Source organism: Prionailurus viverrinus, chromosome E1, assembly GCF_022837055.1.
Source record: "Prionailurus viverrinus isolate Anna chromosome E1, UM_Priviv_1.0, whole genome shotgun sequence".
NCBI classification, from domain to species: domain Eukaryota; kingdom Metazoa; phylum Chordata; class Mammalia; order Carnivora; family Felidae; genus Prionailurus; species Prionailurus viverrinus.
The window spans coordinates 39,812,523-39,826,360 of NC_062574.1; the positions used below are offsets into that span (position 1 = coordinate 39,812,523).

The 13,838-nt window shown below is 53.4% G+C and overlaps 1 protein-coding gene across 1 annotated transcript; it reads right to left on the reverse strand.

Annotated features, from left to right (window-relative positions):
- Positions 1-616: 616 nt before the first annotated feature.
- Positions 617-12,948, reverse strand: CACNG5 (calcium voltage-gated channel auxiliary subunit gamma 5). The gene is made up of 6 exons (XM_047833400.1): positions 12,910-12,948; positions 8,024-8,277; positions 6,498-6,584; positions 4,656-4,796; positions 1,662-1,807; positions 617-1,347 (listed from the first exon to the last, which is right to left on the reverse strand). The coding sequence occupies exons 2-6, from the start codon at positions 8,217-8,219 to the stop codon at positions 1,090-1,092; spliced, it is 828 nt and encodes a 275-aa protein (XP_047689356.1). The 5' UTR covers positions 8,220-8,277; positions 12,910-12,948; the 3' UTR covers positions 617-1,089.
- Positions 12,949-13,838: the final 890 nt, after the last annotated feature.

Consider the following 13,838-nt stretch of genomic DNA (forward strand, 5'->3'; position numbering starts at 1 on the left):
GCAACCCCCAAATGTTCACAGAGAGCGGCTGGATCCTTCCAAGTCTGGCTTGCTTAGACTCAAAATGCACCAGGTGTTGGCAGATCCAGCTCCAAATCCCAGGCAGCCTCTTTGAAAGCTGCCTTCTACTTAGGTGGTATAGACGTGTGTCTGTAGGATTCTATTTTAGGGCCTTGGACAGGAAATACTGCCCGTTTGAGCAGGGGCAGTATCCCCAGGGCCTGAAACAGTGCCTGATGGTACTAACTGGGACCAGCCAAAGTCTGAAATTCTCCTTGTCAGAGTCACTTCTTGGGTTAAGGCATTAAAGACCCCTGTTAAAAACGGTATAGGGGCCATACATATTAAGACATCATCAGCCATTAACACCTCTTTGTGACTTTCTCAGAGTAGCCTCAGAATCTCCCCCCACCTCCCCACTTAGCCCGGTAGGGACCAAGGCCGGGGCAGCCGAGTCCTGGTGGGAAGAGAGGACAGAAGGTTCACAGCCTATGGGGTGGAGGGGGGGCGGGGAGGACAGGGCGGCGTGTCGCGCGGACCGACGTGGGTAACGAAAACGGATAAGGGATTTCACGAGGAACACTGCTTGGCAATTCTGAACCAGCCAGACCTCCGTATGAGATTCACCTTTCGCCCTGATGGTCCAGAACACGAACGCGGGGGCCAGGCTAGTTGGTAGGCACACAGGTCCGGCTGGGTCTGTGTAAGGAACTCGGCATCTCAGAGCTCGTCTCGGCCTGGGGCCACGGAGGAAGGTGTGTGGGGACAGATAACACAGCTGGAACAGCCACTCTCCCAAGGAAGGGGAGAGCCGCAGGAGTGATTGGCACCCGAGAGGCGGGGCCACGCCCACACTCTCAGCTGATCAGCTTGTCCGCTGGCTCCAGACTCCTGACCCCACGCTGGGGGCAGCCAGAGCCGCTCTTGGGGAAGCTTGGAGACGACACGGGTCAAGGGACAAGGATAAGAGCGAAGCGTGGTGGGGACAGCCTGGGCCTGTCAACCAAGGGCCTGGGGCTCACAGACCATCAGGGGAGCATGGGAAGGGCCGTCTGGTTGTCCACAGTCCAGGGAGGAAGGCGGTGAGGCTCAGCAGGGGGAGGATGACATCTGGTCATAGTCGGGGCACTTGAGCAAGGCTGGGTAGTTGCTGTTCATCTGCAGGGAGGCGTCACTGGAGATGTCAGACGGGCTGCGGCCCCGGACCCAGGCGTCCGGGTGCAGGAACTGGCCTGAGTAATCGGAGCAGTTGCTCAGACGGGGACGGTAGAAGCCGGGGTGAGGCCTGTACATGTCCTCGGCGGTGTACCTCTTCATGAACAGGTACACGGACATCACCCCAGCGCTCTACAGTGAGGAGAGAGCAGAGGAGAGCTCACTGCCGGGGGGCCTGGCCTTGCTCCCCAGCTGGGGCCTGCACAGGACACAGCCACCAGAGCATCTGGAACTGGGAGGGATGTGCATGCGGGCACAGAACAGGGATGTCCTGGAGGAGCGGGCGGGGGTGAAGAGAGTGATACATTCCGGGGAGGAGGAAGGGCAGCGAGTGCGTTCCCCCCACCCCAGCCGCAGCGAGTGCATCTCCCCACTCCCCCACCCCCCCTCCCCCCGCCGAGTGTCTTCCTGCCCCGCCCCCACCCAGCCTGCTGGGGGAAGGTTACCTCTGTCAACAGGAAGGAGATGGCAGCGAAGGCAAACGACCACCCATACTTGTAGTTGAAATAGGTCTCCGTGTCCCTGGTCCTGTTGAGCATCTCATCGTTGATGCTGGAGATGTAGAGCACCAGGCCCACCACCAGAGAGAGGCCTGGGGCAAGGGCAAGGGGGTGCTTAGGGAAGAAGCCCGGGGAGTTTGCTGATGGGGCACCCACCTCCCCTTGGGGTTCAGGAAGGAAGCTGTGGGCCTTGTGGTAACAATGGTCTCCGTCTGGACTAGAACGAGAGTAGGAGCTCTCCTCCTAAAGACCTTGTTTAGACCATGACCTTCTAGAAAGTAGATAGTTGCTAAGAAAGCTCCCCATCCAGCCACCTTCTGGGCCAGGGAAGCCCCGTGGGTCTCAACCCACCTGCCCACTACGATGACCTGTCAGATATACTTGCCTGAGCCCCATCCCTGAACATTCTGAGTCACTTGGCCTGGGCTGGGCCCCTGGCACTGTGCTCTCTTAAAGATAATGTGAAGTAAGGGTGCAGACCACTGAACTAGCACATGGCTTTTGCTAAACTGAGGCCCTTGGTAGAGGCGGCCAGGGCGTCCAATCCCTATCTCCAGCAGGGGGTGGTGACCTCCTTGTGGAGACCAAGTGGCCCGTGGTCTTCACAGCCCAGCTGACCGTGGGTGCGGCATACTGAGATTGTAAGGCAGGAGAGGTTAAGCCAGAGTTTGTCCAGATTCTGGCAAGCGTTAAATCAAGAGGCCAGGGGGGCCCCAACTCCTGTGCCGTGGTGCAAGTGACTGCCTCAGGCATTCAATTAGTTACTGTAACTGAATCAGGACATAATTAATTACTCTGTTTTGAGCTGTTCAGGCTTAATTCCACTCACATGATTAAACTAGGGCATCTTGTAGGGGAACATTAAAGGAAAATAGGTGTGATTCAAGCCTTCCTTGGTGCTTAACTCACATTGGAATCATTGCTGGCCCAAGGGAATCCTTGTTATTGTTATCATGAAAACAACTTCAGGTGGCCCAGTTCACTCTGAGATTTCTGACCCCGTTGCCTGCTTCTGAAAAACGTCAGGCGCCTTGAAGCTACTGTACAGCCTTGACTATTTGAAGTTCATAGAAAGGTAAAGGAAAAGTTTAACCCCTGAGTCTGTACCTCTTAGACTAGGTAGAAATATCACCATGCAGAGGGCAGGCCTAGGACACTGCAGGTGCTCAATAAATACGTGTTGGATTGATGGATGGAAAGGTGGATGAATGGATTAATAGATGGAAGAATGGATGGAAGATGGATGGGTCAGTTGAAAAAAAGATGGACAGATGAATGGAAGAAGGGATGGAGGGAGAAAAAAAAGGGAGAGGAAGGAAGGAAGGGAGGAGGGGAAGGGAAGAGAAGAAAGAAGGGGAGGGAGGGAAGGAAGGGAGGGAGGGAGGAAGGAAGGAGAAAAGGAAGGAAGGAAGGAGGGAAGGAAGGAAGAAAAGAAGGAAGGAAGGAGAAACGGAAGGAAGGAGGGAGGGAAGGAAGGAGAAAAGGAAGAAGGGAGGGAGGGAAGGAAGGAAGGAGAAAAGAAAGGAAGGAAAGAGGGAGGGAAGGAAGGAGAAAGAAAGGAGGGAATGAAGGAAGGAGGGAAGGAAGGAGAAAAGGACGGACAGACCCTCTAGCCTTTGGGATGCCTCCTCCCAGATGTTACACGGACACCTCAAACTCAGCATTTCCCACACTAAATTCACGAGCTGGGCCCAAATCTGCTTCTTCTCCCGTGGTCCCTAGATCAACGATGTGGCACGTCATCCACCCACTGCCCAAGCAAGAACTTGGCACCACCGTTGACTCTTCCCTTGAAAACCTAGTCCTTGTCTTGTTGAGTTTACCCTCCAAATGTCACCTGAATGCTTTCACTGCCTCTTCTCTCCTCTCATCCCCTTAGTTTGGGCCACCGTCACCTCTCTCCTGTGCCACCGAAATAACCTCTCACCTGCTCTCCCTGCCCCTGTCTTGCATCCCCCTCTCCCTTCATTCCCCAGGTGGTCATTCCCAAATCCCCAAATATGATCATATCATCCCTCAGCTCAACATCCTTCTGAGGTTTCTCACAACGTCCAAAATCTGTAAGGCGACCTCACATCCCATCTCTCCTCCCACCACGTTGCACCTTACCCCCCCTCCCCCCCGCTCCATCCTCTCTCTTTCCTCCAGGCTCCCTTTCCATCCCCACCCCCAACCTCACTCTTTTACCTAATTCCTACTTATCCTTCAGCTCACCTTCTCCTGGTCGTCTTCCCTGATCAACCCTTGGTCTGAGTTTCAGCCACTGCTCTCGGCCCCATAGCAGTTCTGGCTGACTGCTATCATAGTCCTTTTTCTGCTGTGTTCAAGTTCACTGTCTACTTGTTTATATCTCCCACAATGCTGACCTTTTTGGAGGCAATGATGCCAACACCAGAATAAAGTCTGGTAGATATCATGAATGAATGAATGAATGAATGAATGAATGACAGACAACCTGGTGTCGATCCAAAAAGATAGATCCATATTTAAGGGACCTGGGCATGGGGTGTGACTGGAAAGTGAAGGGGACAGTAGGAGTCTCCTGTAGGATAGCTCAGGGCTGGGAGTGAAGGGGCCAGTATTCCAAAGGCAGGTTGCACTTTCTTGCAAAATGAGGAAGAAATACGCCCTTCAAAAATAAGTGTGCTCACTACTGGTGGAACTAAGAAGCAAGAGGTGGGAACAGTGAGGCGTGAGGAGACAGCCCAGGCTTGTAATCCCCACTCTGCCCCAGGGGAGCCTGTTAGGTCTCTCCTCTCGCAGGGTCATGGATGGACGTGAGGTCATCAGCGGCGTCCCTCACTGTGACTCAGTTCTTCCCGGGGCACTAACTCAGTGGCTCCAGGGCCAGGGGTTGACCCACAGCTGTGATCAGTACTTCCCAGAGCAGAGCCATTGATCAAGAGTCTAGAGTGCACGACAGAAAACAGCACGTCTTACCTGAGAGAATAAAAAAGATGCCGGAGACAAAGGCCAGTATAGTCCTATGGGGACGGATGTGTCCGATGTTGCTCAGGATAAACCCAATGAACATGAAGAAGAGGCTGACCAGAGGGAATGGTGTGGCCGAACGAATCATTTCTAATCGAGGGGACAAGAGGATACTGTCAGCTTCCCACGGCCTTACTTCCGGCTCACCCACCCAGTTCAAGTGTTCCTGGAAGTGTTTGCCAACTGGTCCCTGAAGTCTTCTGGTTTGCCCAGTTCTCTGGGCTCCATACCCTTCTTGGGGACCTCCCAGTTCTGGCAGGGCTTCTGTCCCTGAAGCAGGGCTGGGAGGTCTGATTTCAAGGGCCAACATGTTTCTGTCTTTTCTCCCAGCACAAACTACTAGGCATCCAATATGGCAGCTGTGGAAGGGCCTGGTCACCCTTCTCACTTCCTCTCCTGGGGGTATTCTCCATGGGCAAAGCCATCTATCTCTGAGTGGTGCAGGAGACAGTTCCTGGCCTTGGTTTTCTTCAATTCTGGGAATGGTCTGCATATTAAATGTATCTGATCTTTGTCCTTGGTTCCTGAGAGATGACCTCTATATCCTTGGAATTTCCCAAGTGGTAAGAGTGTCTTTGATATTCATAGTGGGCTCCCTGACTACACCGAGTTTCTTCCAATCAGCTGGCTCAGGATGGGGGCTGGAAAGACCAACCATGGGATTAGAAGTTTAGGGGTTTTGAACCATGTGATACAGGCCCGACTCTGGGAAGAGGAGGGGGAGATTGTGTTCAGTCATGTGGTTGAGAGCTCACTCAACCTGCCTCTGTAATGCAGCACAGTAAAAACTCGGCCCCAAAGCCTGGTTGTGTTTCCTGATTAGTGGACACATCCATGTGCCAGGATGGTGATGCGTCCTGATCCCGTGGGGAGAAGACATGGAGACTCGGCATTCAGTACCCTCCCAGATCTCACCCTACGTGCCTCTTTATTTGGTTGATCTTGATCTGTATCCTTTATAATAAAACTGTGATAAGTATAGCACTTTCCTGAATTCTACAAGTGGTTCTAGCAATTTTTTGAACCTGAGGGGGTCACAGGAACCCCTGACTTGTAGCCAGCTTGTCAGAAATGTTGGTGGCCTTGGGGACTTCCAAACTTCCAGCTGGTGTGTGAAGTGAGGGCAGTCCGGTTGGGGGCTGAGAACTTAGACTGTGACTTTGTGCTAACTTGGAGTGATTAGTATCAGAATTGTATTGCAAGTTCATACTGGTGGAGGCGGGTGGTTCAGAATCAGCCCTGGTGAGGCAAAGGCCATGAAGTCAACCTTGGGGGCCAGAGAATTTGCATTAGCTCCCTGAGTGCTATAGCTTGAATGCTTAGGGTGGAACCCTCATGACTGGGATCAATGCACTTATAAAAGAGACCCCACAGAGTTCCCTCTCCCCTTTATCTGCGTGAGAACACAGCAAGAAGGCGCCGGCTGTAGCAGGGAGGGGGCCCTCACCAGAACGTGACCGTGCCGGCACCTTGATCTTGGACTTCCGGACTCTAGGACTGAAAGAAATTTCTGTTGTTGATAAACTACCTGGTCTGTGGCATTTTGCTCCAGCAGCCCGCACGGGCTAAGACACGGGGCAGAATGCCCTCTCCCTTGCCTGGGTCACAAGACCGTCATCGGCACTGGGAGAATAATTGGCAGAGTGAGCTCTGGTGAGCTCAGGCCAGCACCGGCGGCTGAGTCAAAGGGCGTTAGCTCTTGCAAAACAGCCTGGTCGCCCCGACTCTTCCCTTCGCCCTGCTCTGCTCTGGGAAGCCAGTGACCCAGGTCAGAAAGTCTGAGGCACCTACTTAAAACATTGACGGTGGACTCTGATGTCAGCTGGGTGTTCATGGGCATCACATACTCTATGGTGAAGCAGCGGCCCCGCTCCTCACCTGTGAAGACAAGAATCATTGACGTTTCCAGGTGATTCTTGAAACGTGGACGGGAAGTTAGTACATTCAAATGGGGTTCCCAGCTGCTTCTGGGGGCTTTGACCCACAGTGTATTTGCACCCGGGCTGGATCTAACCCCAGGGCGTCCCGTCCCTGGCTGGTGACCCACATCTTTCCTGCAGACATCACATCCCGACATCACATGTTTCCTACAGAAGCGCCACTGTGAAGACGGACCCACGCATCAAGAGTCACATGGGAGGCAGACCGCCCTGCAAACCGGAGGTTGAATAACACATCTGGCGGCCGTCTCGTTGCTCTGGGGCAGGCTCGGCCGACGATGGTGCATGGCTGGCTTAGACTCCCCAGGGTGGGTGTCATGGAACAGAGCCCGGAAAGCCTTGTCAATCATTTTGGAAGCCAAATACTAGGGACTTCAAACGCTGCTTCACATTTACATGTGACCATGTGATCGATGCCACATAGTCTAGGGCGGTGGGAGGTGAGGTCAATGTCAGGTGCCATTCCCAAAGCAGACACAAGTCACCAGGAGGCCAGGCTTCGGGGTGCTCTCCCTGCTGAATACCGGTGGGCACCAATCACCACCCCCATCCTCCAAAACCCTGTTTATTATAAAGGGACCACATGCTCCCTCTGCCCAGTGTGCACGTAGGTGACAGGGCCCTTCAAGAAATGCTCAGTGATCACACTGTGGCAGTTCCAGCCAGCTCAGGCTTGCGGCCAGTCACGGAGTATGGAGATGCTCCTCCTGTGCAGGTGGCTCTGGGCCATGATAAAGGGATAAAGGCCAAGTGCTGGGAACGCCAACTCAAGGGTTCCAGAGAAGTCCCAGCAAACTGGAGGGAGGCCCAGATAGGCGGGATCCGAGCCTACACCATCTTGCAGATTTGGAAGGACCCGCATCTGTGTTTTCTCTTTCCCACTTCATGGGGTTGGAAGAGGAAAACCGCTAAGTAGTTCCCATTCTGTAAACTAGCGGATATATGTGACGCTGAGTCACGGAGACTCACTTCGCCTCCCCGGATCTTCACGTAAGGTTGGAAAAGTAAGTCCTGCCTTGGAGTGTTGTGGGGAGCCCCTGAGATGGAGAAGTCCCTGAACAGTTCCAGACCCGCGTGAGGCCACCTCGTCCAGCCTGCGAGGTGCAGTTCGGGGAAGGCGTGGTTACAGTCATCTTTCAGGTGAGGACACGCAGGTCCCGGGGGGATGACGTCGTGACTCCGGGCTTGAGTTTGGAACGGGCCCTGGTCACTGCAGGGAGCGCCACCCAGAGTTGACGAGGACCGTCCCTGGTGAACCGCCCCCCGTCCAGCAGGGGCATCTCCTCCCCGTGGGAAGCCCCTCGGGCAGGTTTTCCAAGGGGTCACAAGCCGCCCCTCTCTCTGGGGCCAGGCTGTCCCAACCTGGGGTGCCCTTACCTGCGAGGAAGCAGACACGCCACAGGCCGGAGTGCAGGGACATCTTGATCTCCATGCTCTGGTTCTGGGGCAGGACCACGCCCTCCTCCAGGTACAGCCAGTAGTCAGTGCTGACCGCAATGCCCAGGAGACCCAGGCCACAGACAGCAAAGACGCTGCTCAGCAGGGTCAGGGCCTTCCTCCCGCAGCCACTCATCTTCACCAGAGGTCGCTGGGCGGCCTGTGGCCAAGGTCCCGCCAGCAGGAGGTGCGCTCTGGAGGCAGAGAGAGGGTGGGCCGGTGGTAGCCACCATGGCTCTGAGCAGGCCAGGACGAGGGGTCTTCGGGAGGGAACTAAAGTCAACCCTATACGAAAAGGCACAGGGGCGCCTGGGTGGCTCAGTCAGGTGGGCATCCGACGTCAGCTCAGGTCATGATCTCACGGCTCGTGAGTTCGAGCCCCGCATCGGGCTCTGTGCCGACAGCCCAGAGCCTGGAGCCTGCTTCGGATTCTGTGTCTCCCTCTCTCTCTCTCTGCCCCTCCCCCCCTCAAAAATAAACAAACATTTATTAATAAAGAAATAAATAAATATATAAATAAGGCAGAGGGGCAGGGAAGGCATCTTGGGAGGGTATCTTCCTCATGGGTTCTGATCAGCTGCAGTTCTGGGTCAACACAAGTCACAAGAAGCCACACCACAGTCCAAACCCAATGGGCCTCCTAAACCCACCTCATCAGAAACCATCTGACCTTGGCGGCCCAGCACGTGGTATTGGCAGGAGCCAGCTCTGAACCAGCCAGAGACCAAGCATCTACACAAAGTGAGCCACGAGCACAGCTACCGATTCCTGCCGAGGCCAAGGCCCTGGGCTCAGAGCTGGGAAACACAGATGCCGACTCTGCCGACTCGGATGGAGCCCACGGGCCGGCTCAGAACCGAACTCTGGGTTAATCTAGAAACATCCAGGGAGCATCTAAAACTCCCTAAGGCCTGGGTTGCCAGCCTGAGAGATTCTGGTGCAACTGGGCTCATGTGGGGGCAGTGGTATCTTATAAACAGTCTGCACGATTCTAACGTAAAGCCCAAGTTGAGAACGACTGATCTTTCCTACTCAAAGTGTGACCCACGGACAAGCAGCATCAGCATCACCCCAGACGGAGCTTGTCAGAAATGCAGAATCCCAGGGCCCTCCAATTTTCTTTTTTTTTTTTTTTAATTTTTTTTTAACATTTATTTTTGAGACAGAGAAAGAGCATGAACAGGGGAGGGTCAGAGAAAGAGGGAGACACAGAATCCGAAACAGGCTCCAGGCTCCAAGCGGTCAGCACAGAGCCCGACGCGGGGCTCGAACCCACGGACCGCGGGATCATGACCTGAGCCGACGTCGGACGCTTAACCGACTGAGCCACCCAGGCGCCCCAAGTTTATCTATTTTTTTTTTTTAATTTTTTTTTCAACGTTTTTATTTATTTTTGGGACAGAGAGAGACAGAGCATGAATGGGGGAGGGGCAGAGAGAGAGGGAGACCCAGAATCGGAAACAGGCTCCAGGCTCCGAGCCATCAGCCCAGAGCCTGACGCGGGGCTCGAACTCACGGACCGCCAGATCGTGACCTGGCTGAAGTGGGACGCTTAACCGGCTGCGCCACCCAGGCGCCCCCTAGTTTATCTATTTTTTGAGAGAGGGAGTGAGTGGGGAGGGGCAGAGAGTGAGAAGGAGAGAGAGAGAGAATCCCCAGCAGGGATCTCAGTCCTGGGCTTGAACCCACGGACCGCGGGATCATGACCTGAGCCGACGTCGGACGTTTAACCGACTGAGCCACCCAGGCGCCCCTCCAATTTTCTAAACCAGAACGGACATTGCGACAAGACCCAGGTGAGCTGTGTATCTGCGGACTTCTGAGAAGCTCTGTGCCAAGCAAACACGCAACTATGCTACAATGTAGTCAGTGCCATGCTAGGGAAAGCCCAAGATGTGATGAGAGCCCTGAAGAGGACCACCTAGTGGGGCTGCAGGGTGCAGGCACAGTTCTGGAAGGCAGGCGGCCCCGGAAAGTCTGACAGCGTGTCTGGCCTGAGCCGGTCAAGCCTGCCACGCTGCCTGGCTGTCAGCACCTTCCATTGGCCCTTTGCAGTAATACAAAGTCAAAAACGTTGAAATAGGACGTTGATGCTCACCAAGAGTCAGGTGCCACAGCACCTGCGATAGGGAGGTGGGGTCACCGAGCTCAGGGCCCTGGGGGTGATCCAGCGGCCCTACCCAAAGCCTAGCATCATCCCTCAGCTGAGACATGGGTATATCCTGGCTGAGCCAGCCGCAAGGGGACAGAAGCCACACTCAGGTCAGGAGGCTGGATTCGTCTGTGAGGTCTGAGCTTGCTGTAGGAGTGGAGAGAAGGAAGACAGGGAGGGAAATGGGTGCCCTTCACAAGAAGGGGGGGACGTCCTGACCCTAGGTCCACAGCACCGGCCCTGCCCCCTCAGCTGACTGTCTACAGAATAAGCCCCACGCTGGTTTCCTGGAGGTGTGGGTGTGTGAGAACACGGAGAGAGGTTAAGAAACGTGCCCAAGGTTGCTGAGCCGGCCGGTGGTGGTACCTGCATTTGAACGTCACCCTGCCTCCTTCCTGAGACCTTGCCTGTTCCGTTTCTGTGACTGTTTTCCAAAGTGGGTTCCACGGGAGCAAAGGCGCCCTGCCCGCCAGGCTGCAGAGCACAATGCTTCCCGTAATGGCTTTGACAGAGGAGGGAAAAAGAAAATCCCAAACGGCCAGCCCCGCCACTGAGCCACGTCGTCGTCCACTCAGTGGGGTGGGCAGTACAGCAGGATGGCTTGGCTCCCGGTTGGGTTACAAGCATCTCATAAAGCACCGACTGTGTGCGGAGCCCTGTGCTGGCTGCTACGAAAGAGGCAAAGGAAGCAGAGGCTTTGTGGTTCGCAGAGTTCACAGGCTGGAGAAGTATGAAACGGCAGCATCATGACCGTGACCTAAGGGGGGTGGGCAGGATCGTAACAGGCAGAACCCAGAACTCTGGGTTCCCGGGGGGGGGGGGAGGTAGGCTGCCCGCAGGAGCCCTAGGGAAATGGCAGGTGGGCGCGGTGGTGACGTGGGACAGATAATAACGAAGACTTCCATAGCAATTTGCTGGGTACTCCCGTGTGAGGCTTGCAAAACTCCAAAATCTGCCAGAGGGAATGGAATTGGTCCCCCGCGGGTGGCTGGCAGGTAAGGGCAGGCGAGGAGAATAAAGGGATTAGATCCCCAGTGAGAATAACGGCCCCGGATGTTGCAAGCGAGAGCTGGGAAACCTGGACCCAGCCTGGTCACTGACTCGCTGTGTAGGGTTGAAACAGTAACCTTTCTGAGGGCTATTTTTTCTTCTCCTATGTAACACAGAGGAAGAGAACAACAATGAAAGCTAAAGCATTGAATATTTATGATCGTTAGGCATTCTGCAAAACGCTTTAATCTGTACGGCTCTATTACCATCCCCATTTTACAGGCGAGCAAACTGAGGATCAGAGAGGTTAAGAAACTTGCCCGAGATGGCTCAGCCAGCAAGTGGTGGTGCCTGCATTTGAACTTCACCCCGCCTCCTTCCGAGACCTAACTTGTGCTTCCTCTATGAGTGTTCTCCAAAGTGGTGGGTTCCACGGAACAATATTCTAGCAAAAAGGACTCTGGTGGGAGGCAAAAAGGGCACAGGAAGCACTGCATCTAGGTCTTGAAGAGTCACCTTGCACCCTAATATGTTATGGGCCTGAAAAGCATGTTTAGTTTTGCTCACTGCAATGTTTTCCAAACTTCTGCCTCCCACAAAATGGCGCCTGTTTCCGGGACACCCACTCTGGGAACAGCGTTGCCCCCCCCCCCCCCCCGCCCATGAAGAATGCTGAGCTCTAACCAGCCCACCCCACGAACTTGCTGGGGGATTAAATGCAGCAGGAGATATGACAGCGCTTTGTAAGGAATTGTTATCACACAGCAAAGGGCTCACAAGCAGACAGACCCGAGCTTCTGAAACACGACAGCTAGTGCCTGGCTGGAGCTGAATAGCCAATTTTAACAGTAAGCTTGACAGACAAAAAAAGATTTAGATCTTAGAGATTTGGGGAGAGGAAAGTAGAGAGGAGATTGGATCTGAAGCTATATAAGCAGGAAATAAAAGAGGCTGAAGTTGACCCACCAGCCCAGCTCTGTCCTAGGAGACTCAAAGCCTGCAATGAGCTGGGGCAAAGGGAAAAAGTCCCCTTCCAGAGTGTGTAACAAATTTATGGAACGCTGCACAGAGCGAAAAGTGGTAATCTTACTCCCTACACCGTTATTTTGATGCTTCGGTTATGAAATTATTTACTTACGAGTAAATAGTATCATTGGCTGAGGACTGGAGAGGCCCCTTGTGTGTAGTAACTCATCAGGATTTCACGACAATCCCGTAAGTAGGTGGGATTAGCCCCATTTCACGGATGGGGAAACTGAGGCTCAGACAGGTTACGTAGCCTACAGGACATCACAGGTGGGTGACAGAGTACGGATTTCAATTTAGGTCTGATTCCAAAGTCTACACTCTGGCTACATCATCTCCCTACTGAAGAAATAAACGGGTTCAAGAAGTTTGGGGTGAAGAGGCACATCCAGAGCAGGTCACTGGGGAATCTAGAAATGTACGTGACACAGGATTTGGGGAGATTGTCTTTGTAAACAGCCAAGTGTTACACACGGCTGTCTCCTGCCCCTACTGGGTTTACTTCTAGGGGGTCAGCTGGCATATCTTCTCATATTGAGACGCATACTCTAACCCACCATTTCCGATTCCGAAAACCACCTTTTAGGGCGAGAAGACTAACACATGCGCTTCCCTCAAAGCACATTTAGGAAAATCAAGGTCCGTATGAGAGATTTACCTGGGATCACACAGCCAGTTCGTGGAGGGACAGAGTGCGAACTGGAAATCTTCTGAACGTTGATCCAATGTTGTTTTTTTTTTCTCTGTGCTGCACGGAAAATCATAAGGCAGAAGGTGAAAATTATTGCAATTTCCCACCATGAACATCTTAGTTTACTGCTTCCCACTCTTTTTCCCGTGTGACAATCTTCTAGCCGATGTCTTCAGTGGGCGGGGCAGGGACGGCAGTCCCCTGAAGGCACTCTGGTCTGGAACGAATTCCTAGTTCCCAAATGATCAGGTCTTTGCTTTTCTTTGGTTACTTCTCCGCATGACTCCTGTCCCTTGTCTACAACATCCATTTGGTTTTTCTCATGGGGAAGGCAGACCTTTTTTTTTTTTTTTTAAATTTTTTTTCATGTTTATTTATTTTTGAGACAGAGAAAGACAGAGCATGAACGGGGGAGGGGCAGAGAGAGAGGGAGACACAGAATCGGAAACAGGCTCCAGGCTCCGAGCCATCAGCCCAGAGCCCGACGCGGGGCTCGAACTCACGGACCGCGAGATCGTGACCTGAGCTGAAGTCGGACGCTTAACCGACTGAGCCACCCAGGCGCCCCAAGGCAGACCTTTTATACAAGCTGCTGACACCAGATGAGATGCTGACGCTATAATATTGAATGAAGAAAGCTGGGTGTATAAAACCACATGTTTGACCTGAGCTCAACTACGAAAAAAATTCATAGACTGGGAAGAAATGAACCCAAAGGTTGATGGTGGATACTTCCAGGTCACAAGGTTAGATGTATTTGACTTTCTCTATACTGTTCTGCGCTCAACAAAGCTTCTAAAAACAAACAAAACAAAACAAACCTATACCCAGAGAAGAAAACCAAAGATTAGAGTCCTCAATTGTCCAATCACTGCCCTATGCAAACAGAAATGCAG

What these genes read in the sequence shown, in the direction of transcription:
- CACNG5 (XM_047833400.1), bottom strand. Translation starts at nt 8,219, where the DNA reads ATGAGTGGCTGCGGGAGGAAGGCCCTGACCCTGCTGAGCAGCGTCTTT. An exon ending in GTCCACCGTCAATGTTTTAA is followed by an intron (nt 4,797 to 6,497) that starts GTAGGTGCCTCA and finishes CCCCTCGATTAG; the next exon opens with AAATGATTCGTTCGGCCACA. An exon ending in TCTCCTTCCTGTTGACAGAG is followed by an intron (nt 1,348 to 1,661) that starts GTAACCTTCCCC and finishes TCCTCACTGTAG; the next exon opens with AGCGCTGGGGTGATGTCCGT.